We start from the raw sequence: 25,704 nt of genomic DNA, 5'->3' as shown, positions 1-25,704 counted from the left end.
GTAACTCATGTATCAATTTTTTACATGGTGCCAATTTTAATCAGTATGTTCACGAAAGAGTACCAAAAGATTACAAACTCCACTAATAAATATACTTACCAATAATTTCTTCGAACCACGAAATCCCACTGCAACTCAGGATACGTAAAGTCACGAACATAATCAACTCAGGATGTTTAAGTAACTAGCGTTTAAAACAATACAATATACGGATACGGACAAACATCCTATCACAATTCCTGGCCACCCGAAAGAATACTTTGTCTTCATATCTCAATCAATCATCATGTACGCCTTTAACAAAGAGCCCCGTAGACTGCAAACTTTTAGTCGGCCGATAGTCTGCTTGGGCTCATAAATCAGTATGAAGAGGAATCGTAGCATAAGACAATGATCAGATATCTGGCCGGTATATATGGACATGTGATGCGGAGGAATGAGGATAATTTTGTTAGGAAGGTGATGAGCATGAATGTGGATGGATATAGTGGAAGAGTACGACCAAAGAAACGATGGATGGATTGGGTGAAAGTCGACATGGCTAGAAAGAATGTTACTTGGGAGATGACGGCAGATAGAAGAGTATGGAAGAAGTTAACATGCTGCCTCGACCCCAAATAAAAACCCCTAAAAAGCACGATTCGATTTTTCAAACTGTCAGCCATCCATCTCGTCAACTATCGGCCGACATTTTAGTCTGCAGTGTGCAGGGTACAGCTGTGGGATAAATATAAAAAGCTTTCAGAGTGTTTGAACGGAATATTACAATTTACGATCAAAACAAATGCAGCTCATTCACAAATTGATGTTAAAAATACACTTTCATAGCGTCTGTTTCAAATGGATTTTATTTTTAGGTTATTTATTTTGGTTATGTTTGATGTAGGTTGAGCAGAGTAGTTGTAGTTAATGTTATTGGTAATAACTATTTTGATGATTTTATTAATAAAAACCGGCCAAGTGCGAGTCGGACTCGTGCACGAAGGGTTCCGTAAATTACAGTTAAATCAACCTATCTCAAAAACTATAAGAGATACTTTGATCAAACCAAAAATCGTTGAAAGAGTTAATTAGCATGCATCACCTCTATTTTTTTTAGAATTTTATACCCCGTAGTTATAAAAATAGAGGGGGGGGGGACATACTTTTTACGACTTTGAGAGCTGATATCTCAAAAACCGTTCACTTTAAGAAAAATGTTTTTTAGAAAACTTTATATCATTTTAAAAGACCTTTCCATTGATACCCCACACGGGTATGTACATCGAAAAAAAAAATTTCATCCCTCAGTTACATGTATGGGGGGCCCCACCCCCAATTCTTTTTTTTACTATTTAGTGTCATATTTTTGTAGCGGTTCATACAACACATATTCCCATCAAATTTCATCACTGTAGTACTTATAGTTTCCGAGTAAATCGGCTGTGACAGACGGACAGACGGACAGACGGACATGACGAAACTATAAGGGTTCCGTTTTTGCCATTTTGGCTACGGAACCCTAAAAATGTAACCTCTCTTACCTAAGAGTTAGAAAAGACTGTATCGTAGCATGAAATGTAGCCACTGTTACGATAACATTGTAGAGGCACTAACCATATTACAGGTAGAATTAACTAAGGTAAGATATTCTAAAGAAAACTCAAAACAATTGTTACACAAATATTTATTTCGACGTACATGAGTTACACGAAAGTTACGCTAAACAAAAGGAATCACAGATAAAGTACATTAGACTAAACACGTGTAGCTAACTAAAAATAACAAAAAATCATATATTACATTTGCAAGTGATATATTTAAATTAAATATACATATATATAAAATCACAGTTTCACACCCGTCTGTATTTGGATATGAATTCGTGAACTGTGCTGTCTCTTGCTTTGGAATATCAATTGCTTGGAATTCACGATGTAAAGCCCGTTTTAAGGCAACACTATAGATTTTGCTATCGTTATGAAAATAACCTCATTTTCCGTATTTTAATGTGCGGAGATAAGAATACGTTTTAACTTAAATAATAAAATGTTTCTCTCAATAACAGCTTTATATTCGGCAAATGGTTACAGGTGTCAAGCTTAACAATATAAATAATATTCCAGCAAAAGACAGTCCATTACAATTATTAAATTAAAATCACTGTTAAGTTTACGTTAAATCATTCACGAATTCTTTACAATGGTTAATGTTAAGTATATAATAATATGTATAACCATCGTAAAACATACAAACGGGCTGTTAGTAAAAAGAAATTTATCACAAAAATAAAAATCGGAAAAAAAATAGAAAACAAAATATTAGATAGACATAAGCATTTGATAGCATTGACATTAACTTTTCAGCCGTTTTTAGTTACAAAATCTCTTCTCTTTTAGGAGGGAATAATTTCCGTCCTTTCCTTTTCTTTTATCACAGCATTCGAATCTTTTAAAATGAAAGATTCGTTAGAATACCTTGTTTTACAACCGTCCAACAAGAGTGTCCCCCAAGGCACTCTTTTAGCACTCACATTTTATATCCATTCCTAAGAAGTAATTTTACAGAGCATAGTTTTTAAGTAACAGTTGAGATTTTAAATCGTGTTCGTACTTTGAGAAACAAGAATAAAGTTGCAAAAGACGTGGCAGACGTTGATATAAAATATAAGTCTGTTCTGGAATAAAACAATACGTTGAAAATTAAAGGGAGTTAAAAAACAGACCACATAAAACAACAATTAATAAGGTAAACTAAGAGAAATCAGTCATGTTTACTTCATAATTATTTTAAAACATAGAGAGACTGGAACGATGCCAGGCATTGACTAGTATAAAACATTAATAAAAATAGATGCGAACACAATAATTTGTCATAATTAAGTAATATCACTAACCATAATGAATTTAAAACTAAATGCATTGCTAAAATAACAAAAGAAGAAAATAATTTCCTCGAGAAACGTCCACGATTTAAAACCACAACTAATAAAATCCAATACGTTATAAAGTTTGTTGAAATACATTTTTACCCAGCTACAAAGAAGGGTGAAAGTTTTGTCTAGTTCTAGTCTACAACCATAGAAAAATAGATAAATAGACTCACATCAAAAAGTGTACAATTTTTTACCAACTACATATCAATAATAATTGTCGAAAGCATTTACTCAAACACTAGATAAACGTCTACCTACATTCTTTATTTGCCTAGCCCTTTCGTATCTTGAAAGGGTTTCAGCGTAAAACGTCTATATTGTTTTAGTAAAAGCTAAGACTAATATTTTTATTTAAATATTGGGTGTTGCCATATAGGCTGTGCATACTATAAGATATTTTTGGTGATGCTAATCAATTGAGTACTAATATTCTAAAATACTGCGAATTAAGTTACAAGATATTTGACTAGTTTGCTTTTTATGATATTTTAATTTAGACTTAATATAATGAAGCAAATTAACTTTGAGCGTCCGAAAGTTGTGCGTTGGACATGAAATAAATGGAATGAAGCGAGAAAAGGAATGTTTAACAAACTGAAATAATTGCTTGCTTGCATCAGACTTGATCAATGGGAATAGTAGAAATATAGATCCATTGAAAGAACAAAGACACAATTGAAAGAAAAAAAAGGAAGGAATTCTAAAATGCACGAACACATTTACAAAAGGGTTTACTTTTGGAAGAGTAAGATGATAGATAGAAAAAACTAGAAGACTTGATTAGAGTAACAATAGAGAATGATATGAGCAAGAATTGGCACAAACATGAATGGCACAAAAGGGAGTATAATAACCCTGAATGGAAGAAAAGCAGATAACGAAACTAAAGAAAATGACACAAACACAGTAAGTACACAACTACAATGAAACTTAAACAAAAACAACAGAATAATAGACAATCAAAACATTCGAAATGAGACTTCAAATTGAAATCATAGAACGCCAAACTCTTTTAAAGTTAAAACTACTTAGCAGCTTGATTGATTAATTAGCGACACACATATGAACTATGAAATGAAAATCGAATCAATTCAATCATTCGAATCAAAACCAAACACACCAAATCTCGATTGATTAGCAAAACCTTTACACCCTATATTGATTGATCGATTATGAATGAGAGAAACATCAACTTCTGAAGTCTAATACTAATTTAGGCCTTCATTTAAATCTTGCATTAGATGGAAAACAGCTTTCAGAATTAGGTTATTATTTAACCCACCAATAGCTTGTTCAAATTCTTCATCGTCGAAGTTTCCAAGTTTATATTCTTCGGTAGTTACAACCTCGTTCGGGTCTTTGTTAGCTCGTTTGATACATTTTACAACACATCTTGTATTTTCAGTCTACTTTTCCCTGTTATTCTTACCTTTCTTCGCTCGTCCTTGCTTGATCACTTGTACCAGTTTTACTTGTTGCGCGTCTGGGCTCTTCATGTACTCATCCAGCATCTGTTTAAAAAACAATGTTTATAAAGAACGTATCTTCGTCTGCAAACGATTCTGTCACTATATTAAGGTTCTATACAGTGTGTTAAGCCTTTGCACTTATTTACAAAGTCGTTAACATTTATTTTTATGCTACTATCATTACTAAAAAAAAAACTATTTTCGAAGATTTGCTATCAACACTAATTAATTTCATACAAAACGGTCTAACGCGGAATTTTATGATAATTAAATATCCTTTTTTAATTAAGATTATGTCGCCGTCAAAGGAAGTGACGGAACAAGTTAACGATTTTATGTTATGATCATCTTCAGTAATATTAACATGTAATATGAACATATATTAAGGACGAGTCGTAAACCCTGTTGACACCTGTTTCGGTAGCTTCAAAGAATAGATTGTACAGAAGGTGCATTCGATTGTGAAATAAGTATTGCAAAGTTTATATCTTAATGCGTAGTAATTACATGAAGCTTAGTTTCTAACAGTACCTAGGTATATTTTTTTATTTTTGTTCAATTTTATGCAATAAAGTAAATTGTTGCTGGAATAGCCTTAAAAAAAGCCTCTGGTCAATCAACCAATTTTTGTATTGGGTCTGGGATCGATGCTGTTCAAAATTTAAACATCGATTTAATTGACGATCTTTGTATACTATTTCCAACAATGAGCTCTAAGTGTATTCTTTAATTTTTAATATTCTCTAGATTGATAACTAAGTGTAAGACCCTTCTGTACCCACATTTACAGCAGAAGTCATTGAGTACATAAAGTTACAAGTGCAGCTGTGTCCGAGTTACGAGACGAGAGTAATTCCATCAAATATTCAGCACAACAAATTGGGTTCCTTCTCGCTATTACTGGGAAATACTTTGTTCAGGATATTGTTTAGAAGTTTGTATCACGTTTTTCTTCCATAGGTAAGGCTAATTTGGGAGATGATTGTAAAACAAGAGAAATTCAAATGGCCATTCGAGTTTTTTTTTTAAGGACCAGCGGTACTTTGAATAAAACGTGGATATTTTGTTAATTTGATACTTTTGATGACTAGGTTAAAGGTAACTAGACAATAAATGGTCGATCTAGCGTAATAAAATCTATAGACGATCAGGGCATCAAAGAAAATCAAATGTCAATTTTCAAATGATTTGACGGCAAAAACAATGACATGATGATGATTATTGACCTATTAGCCCGCACAAAACTTATCAGCGGACAGCATGTCGAAAAGGGAATATTTCAGGGAACCAAGAGACTTACAAAAACAAATGATACTCACAGTCATGCTAAGCTCAGAAGCTATAGCGGCAGCAGCGGCGGGCAACTCAGACAGTGCCACCAACGTTGGCAACAAGCAGTGGCTGTGTGTCTTGGAGACCAGCCAGTTGGCTGGGAGAGTGCAGAGGGTCTTGATGACGCCCCAGCCGTCACAAATGGTTTCCTAGATGAAGAGTGACCGGTTAGTATAGTGAAGATAACAAAAAAGACATTTACGGACAGAAATTACGAAAGTAGTGGGTCGGACCGAGAAGTACTGAAAAAGTTGTAAATATAATGAATGTTTTTAATGTTTCTTCAAGCCTTCAGAGTGGCAGGAAACAAGACTTTACATAATACAAACCAATATACTCGCACATGATTCAAATTAAGAACCCACCCTCGGTAAGACAAACTCCCGTCAATAATGTACATTGTACAAACATCAAGAATTCATGCGGACACGACTATAAAGTAAGATAATGTACTAAAGGCCCTCTCTGAACAACTGTGACTCTGAGTAGCACCTGTGTCTTTCTAATTTTGTAATTTATGGACTTGAGCTATTCCGACGAATTGAGAACTTCCTCCTTTTAATTAAGTCGGTTAAAAAGTCTATTTTTTTTTCAGTTTTTCTACAAGATCTTGTTAATACCAAATATACTCGCGCATTATATGATTTAAGCACCCACCCTCGATTAGATAAGCTACAGTCAAATTCAAAGTTATCTATTGTCAACATAGGTAATAATTACATAAGACATGATGAAGCATACATAATAAAGTGCGCTATGTCTCGCCAGTTGGCATGCAATTTAGAAATTAACGTCAAACAGAGAAATCAGAAACACAATACTTGTCAGTCTGTAAGTACATAATGTACATAGTCTATAAATACGTAACTTAAGTCAATAATGTACAATGTATAAACATCAAGAATTCATGTGGACACGACTATAAAGTAAGGTAATGTACTAAAGGCCCTCGCTGAACAACTGTGACTCTGAGTAGCACCTGTGTCTAACTAATTTTGTAATTTATGAGCCCAAGCTAGTGGGTGCGATGGTAAGTAATGTGAGTCGCTTTTTTGGCAGTTTTGTTTCCTAAATGGTAGACTAATGGAGTCGTGACTGTCTATAAGTCATAAATATCTTGACTACATTCTGTGTTTACACTCTGAGACAAATTATAAGATAACATATCGCTACTCTTAGAAACTGAATCTGTAGTTATTTGTATAATTTTTAAAGCTGAATACTATTCGGTACTTGCAAAATAAAAACATCGGTTTAGCAATTTTAGCATTAAATAAATTCAGGTTTTTCATACACAAGCCCTAAACTTTAACCTTTCTTAAACTTTCCTTCCAACTCATAAAAGTCAATTATGACCCAACTAAAAAACACCCTCGCATAAATTACAGTAATGGGCCTAGGACACTTCCTTGAGCGACTCCTACCGATGTTTCCTCGGACACCTGTGTCCGTGAGAACTTCGGACCACAAAAGTAACATAATGAGCTCGTAGAATAATTTAAAAGGATCTAAGTGGTCTTGTAATGAGTTTGAAAAGAAAGTTTTTGGTGTTTTTACGTTGGTGGTAGTGTCGAAGACTTTTCTGAGGTTAAGTTTTGTAGATAATGTTCAGCGCGGTTCATTTGCTATATTTCTTCTAGTAAAAATTACCTTACGAACGCTTAATATGATTGAAGACGCTAGCTGAAGCTCTGTGACCGTAACTGGCATGGCAGGCTCTACATACATGTTGAATAACATGAGCCCTAACATTTTGTGGTATAACAGTTGAGATTATTCATCAAACTATATAATTCATAAACTAAGAATAGTTATTATAAGATGTCATTTTTTTTTACATAGCAAATTAAGCTTTTACCCCAAACCTACAAGTAGAAATGCCTAAGAAACAAACAGAATATTAACAAGTTATAAATTAAAAAACTCCACAACACCGGAAGGTCAAAGGAATCAATTATTAGTAACACAACAAGTTAATACGTTAACCGATGTCTTGTAACACGTGTAAGCGCAGGTGTCGCCCGCATGAGAACCCAAGAATAAAACGGTCAGTGTATACTGATAACAAGGTAAAAATGTCTTGGTGGCTATTTCTATAAAGTATCTATCCGTTTATATTTCATATTTAGATTTGTATTTGCAACAGAGGATACACATAGCACTTACACAATTAAAACAATACATAAGAAGTGATTGCTGTGTCCCTCGAATTACGAGAAAACACAGCATTTACTTGCATTCGCACTCGTTGTTTTGAGATTAGAGGTTAAAAGAAGTGACAGAAACGATTTAAAAAATATTGCACTGTTGATAAGTTAGTCTATCCCCGAATAACGCAGGCTATATTGTGTAACTGTAAATAGGTAATAGAAATCCACCGATAGAGATCAAGAATATTAGGATTAGAAATTGTGTTTGACAACTAGTAGTAATGTTTCCTGATACATAAATTAGTATTTATTGGTAATTTGAATTTAAATTAGTAGTAATTATCATTTTAGACAAATTAATTTTCGGTATAAAATTTTATTACACTCGTTTTTAACTTACAAGATTATTTATTTACCGAAAACTATCAAGTACCTATAAACGTTGTTAATATTATTTTATTTATAACAAAAATATAATACTGTATAACCGTTTGTATTTCAGCAATATCCGCTTAAAACTTTAAGTTCATCAGCCTCATCAATCAAAGTTTGATGATTATACACACGTATATTTTAAATAAGAGTTTGGTAATTGCTTACCTGTAATTGTGGATTGTTGACAACGACAAATCCGACTAGAACGATGAGATCCAACACCATGGTTTCTGATAGAGTCTGATCCAGCCGCTGATTGCTCAGACCTAAAGGAAAAAAAGGAATATTACCAGGTGTATTATTATGATTTATGCTTTTTCTCTGCTCTGTATTTAAACTTAAAAAAAAGTTTTCTCCTAAATCTGACAAATGCTCTGCTGAAAACCGCATGAATAGCGTGAGATAATCGCGCACAACATACATGCATGTCAAACGGAGAAACTTTTTAAGTCGGTTGTAAATGCTACTATTTGTTTATAATTTTTACGTTCAAATAGAAAGTTTATTGATGTCTGAATTAAACTATGGCAGTACACTTACGTAAAGCAGTAGTCCTTGGTGCTTCTTTATCATTGGGTGCATGTTGTGACAGCAGCCTCGCTACTGCCGCCCTGAACTCTAGCGGCCAGCCACCTTCTCCGAAAGCATCCTAGTGACAAACGGAACAATTTTCAAAATGTACAGATAAAACGTCTTCCGGGCAAATAAAGAAAAGCCCTTATATACGGAATTAAGAAAAGAATATACAAATGCCACTATGAAAGTTGTCTGTGTTAATAAGATTTATTCCTTGCCTAGTTTTTGAAACGTTGCTTCTGCACCAGGTCAAAGTAATAAGTACGGTTTAGTTGAATCTAAAACAATCAAGGTGTCTAAAAAGACAAGAAGATAGCAGCCAGAATTTGACTATCTTAAGACCAAAACATCGTAACCACAAAACATTCACAAGCCATTTCATCCAAAACAAATGCGAATCACACACCATGACTCCAAAACTACCGAAAGCCAAAAACAAGTTAAACGAGGCCTGACCCTCAGACGAACCATGGAATCCGTGCGGTAAGTGCAGAGGTCACGCAGCCTCTGATTGAGTTACCAAGAGTTTGCACGATGTGTCTTGGACACGCGATGAGGAAGAGGGATTGAGGGTACGTAATGAAGAGTGGGTTTGCTGAGGTTTCGGGATGTAAAAGTTGTAAGTGAATCGGATGGAGTTGGATGTGATTGAGGTGAAAGAACAAGGATATGGGAGATAGTATTTATTTATTTATCTGTATTGCATAGTGTAGTTTTTGCAAGAGTTTTGGGTAGTGACAAAAACTTTGCAAGGCTTTTTATGATTGGATTAGTATCTATTTAACGGTATTCAGAATAACTGTTTCGATGGATATAATATACTTGTAACTTCATCATAAGTATATTAAACTGTTACATTTAACTTTAATCAAACATTTTGTGTTTGAAGATGACAATGATTCCTAACCTAAAGACAACTTTGTTTTGTTTAGGTTAGGAATCATAAACAACACTTATTACCAACTAAACAGATATAAGAATAGTTTTTAAGCAAATGTAAATATGAATTGAATAAAATAAAGAAAATTAACTAGACAAATTCACATATAAGAAGTCACAAACGATAGAATAATGATCGAATACAAAACAGAACAAAAAATCCCGATCATAATAAAAACCGCAAACCAAGCTACCGATACCCATGTGCGTTATAAACTAATAATGATATTTATCTACGAGGCAGCGTAACAAACAGGGTCCCACCGGGCCCCGGTTGCGGACATCAAAGTTCCAAGTCCACAGGGACAGGGGGCCGAGTGGATTGAAAAAGAGAGTTAATTAATAAATCACTATTATTTGTGTGTTGGGAGATGAGTAATCTATGTCTGTTTTTATGTATGAACCTATTTGAAATCGCCAGATCCTCGTAAAAAGTACATTATGTCGTAACTGATGTTTTATATGCAAAACACGCCGTTGGCATAAGCTTGTCTGTCTGTATATACTCTTCAACGGATACTTTTATAAAAGCAGGCAAGATGCAGCAGTAGCAACCACTATGAACCTATCATCTTATGATGGCTTCCCTTTTACATTAAACATACGCGTATACTATCACACACCACCTTCTTTTACAATCAAAACCCAAAAACCACCCAAAAAATCATCCATATAGAACAAACGAAAAATTCAAAATCAAGTCGGTGGGCGCGGCACCTAATCCATTAACGGGAGGTATCGATTACGCGGCCTCACCTCTCGGGACCGGCCATTAGCGACGCACGCCCAGCAGTGGATGGCTATATAAACATAAATACCGTACGCTTTTAGGGGGACTCGGGTTTCAAGCGTATTGTTGCCTCCTTGTGGACTCACGATGAAATATTTTTTCGCAATATTTTTTTTGGTGAATGGGTGGAAATATTTGGAGAGTTTAAAATTGAGAAATTATAATTCATTCAAATGTGGTTATTGACTAATCATCAAAAGAAAAATAAACTCTCATCAATCATCAGAATCAGAAGATAAAGGCGTATATTTCAGTTACTGTAGTTATATGTTAAAATCAATGCTTTCTTCAAATGAAAATGTTTCTCTTTAAGTGTTTGAAGATTATTGTTACCGCGAATTATAAAATCACACCTATGAGGTGTTTTTAATTTCAGTAAAATATCAAAAAGCTCATTTTGTATTTGGATCTCCTGCACACTTTCGTGGCATCCACTATAATATCAGGGAATTCCACTGTAGCTGCAGCCGTTTCTACTGGAATATCCATCAAAATGATCGTGATAAAATCACAAATAGCAGATTACCACTACCCAAAACGCCAGCAGTAATAAAACCCAACAATGATACGTTCTCAATCGGCACAATTTCAACTACAGAAACTGGCACGTGGCATCGTAACGAGCTTGCCGAGGGTAGATGCAACTGTTTACTTTGAGGGCATCGCGTCTGCAAACTAAAGTATCGCAGTTCCTCTCAAGGGGGTATGGAGACTGTGAAAATTGTGGTTTGCCAAAACAAATGATGAACGGAGGTTTTTTGATTATGTGTTTTGGGATGGTCAATTTTATTGTTGTGTGAAGCGAGGAAGCTTTTAGTATCAAAATAATGAAAGAAAACAAGCCACATGGGATGTTGAAGAATTTCGAAATAAGAGAATACAAGTACAAGCAAGTATCTTTCAATATTCATGATTTATTTAACGGCAATGAAAGAATGAACTCTAACTCGAATGCGGAAACCAATATCAAAACGAGTTCAGTAGAGTATGATGAATTCTTGATCCTTTTTAGATTCTGACTCTAATTAATCACAAGCGCAAAGATGGTTCAACCATCAAGACAATAGCAAGACATTCACCCATCCATACACACAAATACACCAACATCTAATTAAAACAAAACAACAGCGATTTGCTAGTTCTCCGCACACAAGACCGGCGCAATCCCGGGAGCTTTGTGCGAGTGCTGCAATGTACACAATTACTGCAGTAATTCAACGCAAACTATTTGTTTAAACTATTGTCGAGATCCGACGGGAGATAGATAAGTATCTATAGTTTGTTGAGTGTGTATTTGGACTTATAGGGAGGAGTATAGACTTGGGGTTTTTGGTAGAAAATGTGTTGAGCTCGGTAGGAATTTGATTTGGATGTTCTTTATAAGAAAATTAGTTTCCTTTATTGCTTTTTGCCTGCCTTCGGGTAAGTTAAAAAATATACCATGGTAATTGTCCATTTTAAACATGTGGGCAGATTTTCATAAATAAATTATAGAGCATTTATTTTTGAAAATCCGCCACAGTACACTCTTCTTTCTGGTATCCCAAAATCCATCTTTAGTTAGCTTTCTTTAAAAACAGCATTAAGATAGGTCACACCTTTTCAGTCCTTCTAATCAATGGCTAGAGAGTTTAAGACATGAGAGCAATCGCAGTAGCTATTATGAATTCACATCCAGTTAGAATATCACTAAATTTTACGACACAATATCTATAATATAAAAATGAATGAATGAAGTGTTGGTAAGCGCATAACTCAACAATGCCTGGACCAATTTGGCTAATTCTTTTTTGTTGTGTTTGTTATTGTCAGGAGAAGGTTCTTATGAAAAAAAAAAATAGGGTAAAGTAGAGAAGTCAGTTGACGGGAGCGAAGCCGCGGGCAAAAGCTAGTTAGAAAATGTAACCGAACAACCTTACCCAAAGCAACAATATCTACTTCTAAACAACCAGCCACTACAATACATATCGTGTGTCCTATACCCGGCTGTCACAACCCGTGACCGTCAATATTTGTCGAAGCGATGCGCGAACAATACCGGCACGCGACTTTGTGACAATTGCGATTATCTCACAGTGGTGTAGGGTTAGAAGTATTTGGGAAATTAAATGATGAAAGGATTAGTCCATTGTTAGTAGCAGAAATATGTTGGAATTGTAGCAGATATTAAAATGGCTCTTCGAAGCTATGAGAAAATATTGTGGAAGCTTTTCGACGATGTGTGAGCAAAGGCATGTCTATACTGAAACTAATTTTCCGAAGTTTAAAAAGCTGAACATCTATGAATATTAAAAAACAATTAAAAAAAGCTTCTGTACCAGGTTTAAATCACTATCCCGAACAAAGTAAGTGGACTAAACCTATTACTAAAGCGGGTACTTTTTAAAACTACGTTTTATAATAAGGTGGTTGAGGTCCAAATAAACCAAAAACATAAACATCCGTTTTCTACAACTGTTTACTGTGAATTTTCACATTCAATTGTCAAAAGTAAACGGTTGTTTTAAGAAAAACGGACGTTTATGCTGTCGGTGAAGCTGAACTTTAGATACTGTGCTTAGTACAGGATAATTCCTAACGTTATATGATACTTCTCCGAAATAAAATTTCTGCAGATCCCGCAATATCTTCTATCTATAACAACAGTAATTAACCCTCCCACACACACGCGTCACACTCGATACTTACCGGAGCGGGACTCGCACAATACACGGCACGCGACATCGTGACATCGCCAATAATTTGTGGACATTATAGGGTTACTTCTGTATGGAGAGATGGGTCAGGAAGGACCTTAATTATAGTAATCTTTGTTCGGGAATAAACGTTTGGTGATTTGTAGCAGAGAGTTGAAAGAATTTTATTGTTGCTGCCGTCGAGATGATTCCCGTTTTAAGGACCAAATATAACTCAACGTAAGAACGTTAAGACATTGAGAAACTGACAAACACAACAAACAACGTTTTAACAAAGATACATCACCACAGTAAATCAAAATCAATAGAAACTCTATGGATCTTTATGAAACCTGTTGACCAATTCGACCAAACTTGAATGATAAATTCCAAGAATAGCTACGAAGATTCTTGTTCCAATCAACAACACACAAAGAGCCGTCATTCATAAGAAGAATTTGAACAAAGAGAGCTACCTCATTATCTGCACGCAGTTGAATATCATTACAAACAAAGTTATGGTCTAAGCAAAGCTTGGTGTTTGGCTCGACTGGTAGGTTCAAGAAATTGATAAACTGACAAATAATGCAAATTAATTTATCAATGACACAGTTGAACAAAATCAATAGAACCATCATCTTCAAAACCATCCTTTGCAACTCTTTTAGCGTCTATGGATCTTTTTGGAACCTGCCCACCTACCAATGTAACTCGTCTTGAATGATAAGTTCCAAGAATATGGATGAAGTTTCTTGTCCAATCAACAAAACTTATATTACTAAAGACAAAGAGTCGTCATTCATAAGAATTTGAACAAAGAGAGCTACCTCATTATCTGCACGGCAGTTGAATATCATTACAAACAAAGTTATGGTCTAAGCAAAGCTTGGTGCTTGGCTCGATCGGTAGCTTCAAGCATCGGATAGCCGACGAGTAATGTGAAACGTTGGCACGAGCACTTGCTTTGAGTAGTGGTAGTTGGTAGATATTGGGAAGATGGATGAGGTATTTTAGAAGACGTTTGTACAATAGCAATTCCCGAAAAGTTTTTCAAAAAACATAGGCTATATTCAACAGACTAAGTGCATAATTGAATCTGCTGTAACCAACTTAGGTTTTAAAACGAGTATTTATCCAGTAAAAAATACATTTTAGATTTATGAGCAGGTGAAGATAATAAAATGTTTAGATATAAGTATTCAATAGACTAATAAGTTTCATATTTCCGTTAGTTTTATATTTGAGCAACAGACATTTTCTCTATGCTAACATCGATGGGGAATTGACAGTCCTAAATCAAGTTTGATGTGAATTACCAAAACGGCTGAAGAAAATTTTATATTTGGTAGCTGTTTACGCTCTTAAAAGTAGCATAATCTTTTTTTTCCTTAATTTTTTTTCCAAAATCAATATAATTTCTAAAACTCCCATGTCCATCTCCCATCGTAGCTCCACCCAGCTACCGCACCGCACTGTGTACCAAGCAAACAGCGCAATGATACTCCACTTAATTAAGGAGGCTCGGCAAATATGCTCTCTAACAGATGTGGACGGAATATTTTATTACCAAACTCATTTGTTGGCGAACCGCCTTTTTGTATGTTTTGTTTTGGGAAGATCGGGGGTGAATGGAAGAAAGGTTGTAATTAGCTATGTTTTTGGATGGTAACGAGAAAATTGGTGTTTACCAGAACGTTTATTAAGCTGGTATGGTGACAGCTCACAAAATCATACGATCTATTCCGAGCTACGGGGCTTACGCAATCAAGTCCGATAACAGCGGTAATAGCGCGAGCCTTTCATTGGCTACGAAGCAGAAAAGTACTACTACGAAAACGGACAAAAAAGAAATGTTCTTTCAGAGTGATCATTGTTACACATGTTTTTACATAGTTAACTATAACGAAATCATCTCCTTAAATCCTTCGTTTCATCTCAAGGTAGTCAGGAAATATCAGCCTCATCTAATTTTAAATATAACGTGTAAAACAGTTTTTATTGACCTATTAAAAGAAATATGTGATTTTCATTCTTTATACTTAGAACTGACCTGCACAATCTGATGATCCAGCTCAGCTAATGCTCGCAGCAGATGCGCAGTGCGGGCGGCCCTCACAAATCCTCCGCTGTGGTCTAGTCCAGCGCCCTGAGCGAATAGCATGCAGAACTCCGCTCGGGACCCCATCACGCCCGTGCCGAGGGCACAACGAAGTGACTATGTCGCAAACCTAGCTCCCATTGCTCATGTTCTTCCAACTTACTTGTACAATCTGATGATCAAGCTCAGCCAACGCTCGCAGCAGATGCGCAGTGCGGGCAGCCCTCACAAATCCTCCGCTATGCTCCAGCCCAGCGCCCTGAGCGAATAGCATGCAGAACTCTGCTCGGGAGCCCACCACGCCCGTGCCGAGGGCACAGCGAAGGGATTGGGTTGCGCAAATGCGTTCTGAACCCTGGGAGAGAGAGAATAACTAGGTATAGGTAAAGAGTTCAGGCAAAGACCGTTCAAAAGGCAAAAGGTAAAGAGAGAAAGAATATTTGAAAATTAATTTTCGTTGTAGAGTGCAAAAAAAGCAAAAACGTAGTAAATTTTATAAGGTACACGGTAAATTATATAATGGCCTAAGAAGAACAAGGAAAAGCTACATGGGTAGCAACGCAACATCTTTTACGCATGATATTAATAATTGATCGTGGCGTTCACGATTAAAGACTTTTGGATTACATGGTTATGATATTTGATATTAAGTCGAAGTTGATAACTACCTCGAACAGTTAGAGCCCTAATACGATAAGATAAAAACAGCATACTTACAACATCAGCATCACAAGGATGGCAGAGATCAGCACAGACGGTCAGCAACGTCTGAATACTTTCTCGTGCAGAACCAGCCTTCTCAGCGCGTGTTATACACCCGGTTAGGCATAGGTAGCTGAAACAATTTCATGTATTTAGAATGAAGTACTGGTGAAATAGTTTTTGCTTAGAAGTACAAACATCTGATAAGGACATCTAAAAATAAAATCCACCAATTCACTTTCAGCAAGTGTCTTGGTTAACGCTTATTCATTCTTTGTCTAAAGAGAGAACTATGCCCAGCTGTAGGGCAGTAAAAGGCTGATGATGACGAAGTTTGAAAGAGGAGTAAATTGATCTCTAAGGTCCTGTTCAGGTCTCAATAGCTCTCTGACAAGAAAATAGACTATACATCAGTTCATCCGCTAAAGTGCTCGGTTATAGGTAACATTGGATCCGTGCCAATTTAGCGTATGACATATCAATTTGAAAGTACCTTCCAATATGGGAAAGGAAAAATATTCTGTGCACGATACATAGTTTCAGAAAAGCGTATATTCAGACCTTCATAGTGACTTATGTACGTCGGTTTAACAATTAAGAATGTGTAGTTTGATACTGCAAGACTTAATAAAAACTAGGTACATAACATTGTTAAGTAAAGAAGTTATTTTATTATCTAACCATGGCCTGTTAAACACAATTCATCTGAATCACTGCCGCTTCACACAGCTTAGTACACAGATTAAATATCTTAGCTGAGTAAAATCTGCGATCTCAAACCTTAGTTACCGGTTACCCTCGCGGGATTCGATTAGACAAGCCTTTCTCAAAGTTTACATTACCACTGGTGGTAGGTTTATCATTCACAAGTTTTTCATAATATTAATTGATACGTTACTGGTAGACGTACATATATTTCCTTTGTTGCTTGCTACTTGAATGGTGCAATTAAAATAAGTACTAATGTGAAGTACCTATTACTGCTTTACAATGAAAATCTAATTATTTCGTTGTGAATCCACACTATATTTTTAATCTATGTGTTGTAACGTGAACGGTTTATTGTCTAAGTTTTTGTTCGTCCAAACGAAAACAAGAATAAACCTTGAAATGAAATCTTGTATTTCCACAACACAAGAATGTACACACGTAAAAAACGTTGACACTCATCAAGACATTAACAAATATAAAAACTAGTCAGTTACGAATTCAATGAAGATTAATTGGGTCTTAACGACTTAAATAACAAACGATTTTTAATTTCTGCCTACATCCATCATCTTTACTTCCACCGTGGTCTACAACTTTTCCCATATTCACGTGTCCCAAAAAGCCTCATTTTTTCGAAGCCTATGAATTATTTTTCCACCAATATTCCACCACAGCAAAGCAAGTTTGAACACCGCAGCTACGGCAGAAAGCGTGCAAATATTTACGCAAATTATAATTGGATGTACAGCGAACAAAGATGCTTGCCAAGCGATTTTTTTTTAATTTTTTACCTCCTCTCCCCTTTTGCTTGAGGTATACCAGCGTGAAATGATTGGTAATATCCAATATTGGAAAAAATCAAGCGGCTTTAATTCTTTCTGAGAAAGTGGGTCTTTGATGTTCAGTAGGTCTGGTATTCAGTAGGTACGTAAATCTCTGGACTCGATAAGAGCCTATTGTGCTATTCTTACTGTATTTTTCAATGTTTTACACTGTATGTTTGTGTAAAGCTATATTTTAATCCTGCAAATAAATGTCTTGATAAAGTTCTCTTAAAACCGGTTCAAATTATCAAACAAATCCACACGCTTATACTTCAAACTCTTAACGATTTCAAAATGACAATGTCATGTACATAATTTAGGTCCCATTTTTGATACGGCTGATTGCGTGACTTTATTTTTGTTTCTGTTAAACTTTCCTATGCTGCTTTATATCATATTAGAATCTGATAGGTTCGCAGCCAAATTTTCCCTCCTACTTAATTATACACACACATAATACACACATCACACCTCCGCCATTTTAAATGCTAACACAACACCCACCGCCCGAGGTGCGCTTGACCATTATACAGACAAGCAAACCTTATTATTGTTACGATACAAAACATACCGTGTTTGTGTTCCATTCAGATTTACCCGACCTGGACGGATTGGCCTCTGGTTTTGCATATTTTATGTGGACACTTGATGTTATTATAAATGTCAGAGTTACTGTCCGTTTCATGATATATTCCCTGAAGTTTTCGGAGAGATGATATTTCAGGTGGGAAATTATAGTTTTACTAACTAAAATCTACCTTTGTTCTTTTAAGGCCCAGAGCCGCAGTGACTCCTTTGGACAATCCCGTAGCCCCGGCTGATAATTCTATTCAGATGAAGGTTTCCCTACAGACGCATTACAGAATTTCTGACATTTGGAAGTTTTATATTGCCCATGTATCTCATTAAAAGATAATTCTGAAGTAAACATATTCGGGTCATTAAAGTAGTACAACTATCATCGAATAAAAATTCTACAACGCTTATAAAAAGCAATTAATTACTACTTACCAGCCTTTAATCCTTCCACAACAACGATTAAAAAAATACCAAAGAAAGATGGCGCCGTTGGCACGTCAAGAATTTCAAATTTGGAATTCGAGCTTCGCCTTGTGATTGGTCACTCATGCGCAACGATATATTTTATACCAACCGATTCTTGTAGCTGATATATTGAATTTTGGACTTTGATACATTGGGATAAAGGTTTTCTTGAGTGTATAAGTTTTTACGTCTGGTTGTAAACTTTTTGATAATGCCAGACCTCCTTGTAGAGTCTGGTCGAGATAGTGTAATCTTAAATATTTGTGAGACTTGAAAGGTCACATTTTAAAGGATGGCAGTTATGGTAAATGCGTGGAGATTGATGGCAGCAAACTGGATTGGGGAGAATAAACTTTATGTGTTATTGGCATCGGCCGTTTTGTTTTACGATACGCGGATGTTATGCGGCCTCGCAATTAAGGTCTGGGAGTAAAGGATATTGGACCATATCTCAATGTTTGGCCACTTTTAGTGCGTCTGCTTCGATGATTTTGAGAGCAAATTTTAAAAAGAGAGAAACTTTTAACAGACAATTTCGTATTATCTTCCAATTTTGCAATGCCGTCGTAAACAATTGGCACTAGGCCTAAATTGTAGACAATCCTCATAATGTTGACAGGTTTATCATAATGTCCTTGTCTTTTTAGTGGTGAATAAACGCTTTATTTTGTCACTTTTATACAGTAGAACACGTGAGTAATAATCACCACTCTTGCTCAAGGCGGATTACTTGCTGTTGTTGTCACAGTTCTGAAAGATGGACTTGAGAAAACTGAGACACCAAAGCTTGTTAGTAAGCCTGAAGAAGTGTAGCTTATTCTATGAGACGGTTTTGGTACAGTTTCCATAAGCAAAACGGACATTTTCGGACTTATACATGTCAGAATAAACTTTCAAAAACCACTATCAGCAAGCAAAACGATTCATAGTTTTTTTTTATGTGCGCCAGGCATTGGCAGTTTTTTTTTTTAATTAACTTTGGTCGAGACGATGGTTTATACCAAGGACTAAAGCCGATTATTTTTTAGGACCACGTTTTATAAGGTGGCGAAAGTCCATCACGATGTTTTCCTTCACCTCTAAAAATTAATTCTGCGGAAGCATCATAAAAAACCACCAAATACATTAACAATAATGTACAGTCAACTTCAGGTCAGTGGTAACAGTTTTATAGGAAAATCGTACTTATTACTATTGAGTTAAGGTGCATGACAGTTACCACTGACGTGCGGTCTACCGTACAAAATCACGTATTCCACTCGGACGCAGTTTTGGCGACTAGTCTAACACATATAACAAATAGCTGTGTACTATGAATGATGGATGCGAGGTTTCAACGCGGATGATATAATGATATGTCACTGTACTACACACGTGAAGCTTCATGTTATTTTCAAACGGTAGCTACAGGGTGCTATGATTTATGTAACCAGTTTTTTGTTTTTATTTTTATTTTATTTATTCCTTTACATCAGACAACTGAGGCCCATACAAAATACGATACATAAATGATTAACAATAGGTAAGATACTTATAAATTCATTTCATGTAATGTTTTGTCGACATTTGACTGGAAAAGCTTGCTAGACAGATATTTACTTCATCTATTTCTAGTTTTAAGAAGATGCATTGTAGAAAAATAGTTTTAAAACAATGACTTTAAACATCAACCAGTTATCATAAAGAAATCAAAACGATTTGCCCCACAATAAAGTTAAAAGTTAGCTATTTTATAAAAGCATGAGCCCTTAAAGGAACCCTTAAAACATCTTCTTATTAACACATTTAAACACAAAATATAATCTACGATCTAAACAGCATCCTGTGTAACGTCTCAGCGCCGGCGCCATGATTCATTGCCTCCGCCGGCCAATCGCGGCGCGTTCTAAATTCAAACGCGCTAATGGAAGGCGAGCATACGAGCGGCGCCTGAGCATCTATCCGGATCAGTGTTGCCAGTGGCTGTCGATTTATTAGTTTAATTATAAATTCAGTGTGAAAGATTTAGAGAAATAAAATTATTAATGAGTAGAACTAAAATAAAAGGTTAGTCTGTTCGCACAATCTGTCATCGTGAGAACTAAAATGTAGGTAATGCAGATTTTACTTTATTGCAAACAAGTTAAGTCTTTTTTAAACTTAAACACTTATCTTCTTCTTTACTTTCTTTAATATAATCATGTTTATAATAAACCAAATATAAATAAAAACAAGATAAAAACCGCAACTGGCAACACCAAAAGAAAGCACTCACCTAAGAAAAATTTATGGCTCGTTTAAAATGTTTTCGTTCTTAATTTCAGTTAGATAAACGACGCGGGCGCATTTCGGCGCCTTTTACAAGGTGAAATACGTATTCCCATTAAGGACACTATGTCGTCTTTGATATTCCTCGAGACTTAAAACGTCCAGCATAACAAGACCTACGGGATTTCAAAAACATCTTCATTTGTCGAATATATTTGTTGGTTATAGAAGGGCAGGGGAGGTCAGGCAAAAATGGTCATATATTAAAATCGTTGTGGCATTTTAAGTGTGTGAGGTATGTTAATTTTGTGTGTGGATTTATTTTAATTGAAGGAAGTCAGTAATGAAAGGAAACTTCAGTTGGTAGTACAATATGTTTCTGTATTTTATATCGGAGTATGAAAACTGTTTTGTATGATCTCGAGTGGTTTTGGATTTATGCGATCGGTTTGATGTGTGAATATTGTGTTTGATATATCGAGCTGAAGAGATAAGATTTAAAGTACGTTTTGTAATAACTTTTTTGCGTGGCGCGTTTTATCTTAGTGTTTTTCGCTTTCTGGTCTTATAAATTGTCTGTGAGACCACGAAATAACTACCAACTTTTCCAATGTAATGAAAATAGGCTATTCATATTGCAGTGCTTCTGTAATTTGTTCTTGTAACTTGAAAGTAACTAAAGATTTATTTTGAATTTTTAATGCTTATAAAAAGAGGACGCCCAGCCACAAAAATCAACAAAGCACAATAATTAAAGAGCAACAAAAAAACTAATTTAAATACACAATTAAAATAACTCCATATTTTAAACCACAACACGAACAGGTGTTACTAACATAAACCAAAGTCCCATAAATCCATATGGGTTACATTTGACCCATAAGGGGGCACATTGAGACATCAAATTTATTTCGCTTTAATAAACGCAAATAAATATGTAAATTCAGTTTAAACAAATTCGCGCGCCCCCTTACAAATGTTGATTTAGTTGTGCGTGAATAGAAATAAAATGCGGGGCTTGGAATGGATATTAATAGTAAGGGTCTGTGTCTGCTAATAAAAATATTAAGTCAGCATTGTGCGGATTTAGCACAACTTATTTATAAATGCTAAACTGCAATTTTGGAAGCTATGGCTCAAGAGCACAATAACATATTGTACTAAGATTTAATATAGTCGAAGCATTAGAGAAAAAAAAACAGCCAACACCGAGCAAGACACAAAAACGTGAAGAAATATGGGGAAGGAGCACACCTAAATGCGATAAGCAAAAATATCAAAGAAGAAAAGCTTACATTCTCTTCGAAGAGGAGAGTCAATCGGATTGAAAAGATTTATACTATTGCAAAGCTTTGGGGCTATTTAAAACCTGATTACTTCAACAAGGGGCTGCACGTGAACAAAAGAATAATAAATTAAATCCAAATAATAAAGCTAATGAAAACGGCAATGCAATCATTATTAACATTGCTGAACTAATGTCTAGACAAGTTTTAGTGTTAAACAAAAATGTTCGTAATCACAATTTAAATGTAACATGCCAATTAGACGCAGATCTTAGATTAATTAGTGAGCTAAGTACTGCATCAGATCGCCAATTAATTGACGGTAAACATTATATTTAATTAGAATCAAATGACCTTACATTGTTAGACATGTGTAGGATATTGATCGGCTAATAGATTCTAGGAATTAACGGTGTTAAGTAGTTGTTAATTTGTATTTTTAAACAGCATACAATACGTTACTGAAATTGAGAATTAATTGTGTTGAATTTGACGACGCACTTTTCAAACAGTCTATGAAAGATAATAACCAAGAGGACCATATTCACAGAATAACAGTAGAAACCAAAGCAGATATATCAATGATGGACAATTTACTTCAAAATCAACATGAACACGACGATAGATGTCGTCGTGGTCTATCATCCTAAGCTCTGACAGATACCAAAGGGCCACCTGACACGACACTCATGCACAATTGAACAAATAGGGTCGAGAGCCGCTTAACGTACTCCATAGTGTAATCATCATTGCCATTTTATTTACCCTTCAAAACACCGTGACAACTGTCAAATGTTTAAAATCTCTATTTATTTTAAAGCTGTGGAAAAAAATATGACTGCATCATACGTTATTGATCGCCTTACCAATTATAATAAGTAATACCGTTTTGTATCTACTGCCACTCTTACAGGACCGAAATCTTTATCCTCAACTAAAGATGTGAACTTATTTATCGAATTTCTGTATGGACCATTCACCAACTCACTAAAGACATTTAACTTCCCATAGCCACCACAGAAAACAAGCTATAAAATGCTAACCACGCAGAACTTTTCCATTTACTAATAACGCGAAGAGACCACTAAACAAAATTCTTTCTCCTACCGTTTAGACCAATTTATTTGCCATTCACCTGGTATTGAAACTATTTAATCGCCTATTCCTAATTATTATTATCAATTAACAACTAATGAGTGCATATCTGAAGGCGATTCCACTGAAATGATACGCTTTTAACGATATTTTGAGAACGGTATGGCATTTTAATTTGTAATGTTGAAGTTGAAACTGTAGGTGATCTATCGATATGAGTTTGTTTTCGATTTTCTGTGTGTAAATTGATAGCATTTGAAAGACAAATAAAGAAGAAATAGGTATTATTTACTGTAGAATAGATGCACTGTCTATAGCAAAGAAACCTGTCAACCAATAAATGAGTAACGTTGCAAGACTATTTGAACGATTTTTTATTACTTAGGCGAAACCAATGAATATACCTCTTCTGGTAGTTTTACATAGGTCCTTGATAGAAGAAATGATCCTAAGTCCAAACTACTCATCTCTTTTCACCAAAAACCCTTCTTATATTCAGACACCATCCAAATAGCATTAGTCCAAAAAATATTTCAAATTCAGTCCCACACTTCAGACTAAGTAAGACCATATACCGCCTTATCATACACTGCTCAAAAATTCAGACCTCGTTGCGTATTTACATAGGAAAAGTGTCGAGGGGAGAGCGGGGTAGAGGGGTATCAGGGTAATCCGGATAAGTAATTCCCTCCCGGTAAGTAATGCGTTGATAAATGAAATTAAATCGCACAAACAAGCGTAGCCGTACGACCCGACGCTCCCCTTTCATGTGTCCTCTTGAAAGCTTGCGTAGGGATGTGTTGGGTTTGTGAAGTCTTATCGAGTTTTATTATGTACTTTATACGTGATGCAGAAGTATAATAAGCTTTTTTTCATAACAAAATGTTGCGACGCTACATAGTTTGCTGAATAAAACTGTTTTATTTTTGTTTTTATGTTGCTAGTTGATTTCGTTTTTATAAAGAGAGTACTCTGTGCTTTTGCTGTAATGTAACAAACACTACAGTTAAAACTCAGTAGTGTAATGTAGGTACAGTTATTATCATATCAATTGCATCTTCCAAAAAATGTGTACAACCACACAGCAAATCTTCAAAATCCCTAGCAATAAAAAGCTCGAACTATCGATATCAATCCCATCACTAGCACACACTTAGCAAAAAGAACATCGCAACTCGACATGTGCGCGCCAATCTGTCGTTGTTACGCGAATGCACTTCAACCACACCTATCCCTTTCACTCACGTTCATATTTATACCACCATCTCTCTCCCACACCCTAGTCGCAAGTATACCCTATTCGCGGCTGTCGCAACTACTTAGCGATGGCGAAGCGATAATCGCTTGTTTCGATGTATTGGATTGTTCCGTCCGATTCGATTATTCGGTTAAAAAAACAATGTTCTCGAGTTACGTTGATTCGATTACAGGAGCAACGTACGTTTTGAAGGCGTGCTTTGATTGTTATAGTTTGTTGTGAAGAGAGTGAAGTTAGGTGTCAAGTTACAAAGTATTGAAAGTTCAGCTGTTGTTTTGAGTTGGGCAAATGTTATATTACTGCAGAGTTTTTAAACAACTGTGCAAGAGTTAATGAACGTAAAGAAAACCAATAATTTTTATTTTCTTTAGCTAGGCATCTGATCTTTGTGTCTGAAACTGCGGTAAACGCGCACAGCCGCAGTTCCGGACTTAGATTAATTATTAGAGATTTCAAAGATTAACAACAATAAGCAGTAGATGCAAGCCGTATAACGAGTGTCTAAAATAAGAAATGCAAAACTAGATTCAGATTATATCAACTCATAATTGAATTAACATATCTTCATCAAAATCAAACAAAACAAAAGCCACAATAATTGACTGCACACAGCTTCATAACTGCCGATCTTAATCAACACACGGACCTAATCAAGCAAAATCAAAATAACAATAGAAAATCACTGACCACTGGCGTAACCCTCAACCCTCAAACGAATAATGTTAAAATCAAAACAGCAGTGTGCATTTTCTCCCCAATTTACCCCCGCAAGTGTGGCTCCTCTCACGGGGTAGTGTGAAACACACCTGGAGTTTCGCACGGCACTTAACAGGGTCGATAAGACCGGGCTAAGAATTTTGGAGGGTTGATCGAAATTGTAATACAGTAGGCTACATAGAGTGAGTATTGAAATGCAGGGCTGAAAGAAGGTCAACATGTGGGTACCTAAAGAGATTAGGTATTGAAATGAAATACTGAAAGAAAGGAGAGGCATAGAGATAATATACGAGACCCTAATACGAAAGAAAAACCCAGAATGAAACCACAGCTAATGTTAAGTGTACTCGACATTGAAACATAAAACTAAATAGAAAGCACATCAAAGCCTCACTTTGCTGCGGTTTTTCATACCCTTTCCTTTTGTAACATTTTAGTTGAG

The 25,704-nt window shown here is 35.6% G+C and overlaps 1 protein-coding gene across 1 annotated transcript in view; it reads right to left on the bottom strand.

Annotated features, from left to right (window-relative positions):
- Positions 1 to 1,650: 1,650 nt before the first annotated feature.
- LOC110371151 (S phase cyclin A-associated protein in the endoplasmic reticulum) overlaps positions 1,651 to 25,704 on the bottom strand; it is a 63,389-nt gene continuing 39,335 nt past the window's right edge. Inside the window, exons 15-20 of the mRNA XM_064041157.1 lie at positions 16,096 to 16,213; positions 15,542 to 15,733; positions 8,841 to 8,949; positions 8,466 to 8,566; positions 5,703 to 5,864; positions 1,651 to 4,425 (exon numbers count right to left, since the gene is read on the bottom strand). Of these exons, the coding sequence (XP_063897227.1) occupies positions 4,321 to 4,425; positions 5,703 to 5,864; positions 8,466 to 8,566; positions 8,841 to 8,949; positions 15,542 to 15,733; positions 16,096 to 16,213 (787 nt within the window). The 3' untranslated portion in view covers positions 1,651 to 4,320. The remainder of the gene's footprint in view (positions 4,426 to 5,702; positions 5,865 to 8,465; positions 8,567 to 8,840; positions 8,950 to 15,541; positions 15,734 to 16,095; positions 16,214 to 25,704) is intronic.

This window comes from Helicoverpa armigera, chromosome 24, assembly GCF_030705265.1.
Source record: "Helicoverpa armigera isolate CAAS_96S chromosome 24, ASM3070526v1, whole genome shotgun sequence".
In the NCBI taxonomy this organism is placed as follows: Eukaryota; Metazoa; Arthropoda; class Insecta; order Lepidoptera; family Noctuidae; genus Helicoverpa; species Helicoverpa armigera.
The sequence above is the reverse complement of the archived record's forward strand: the minus strand, read 5'-3'. Positions and strand labels throughout refer to the sequence as shown.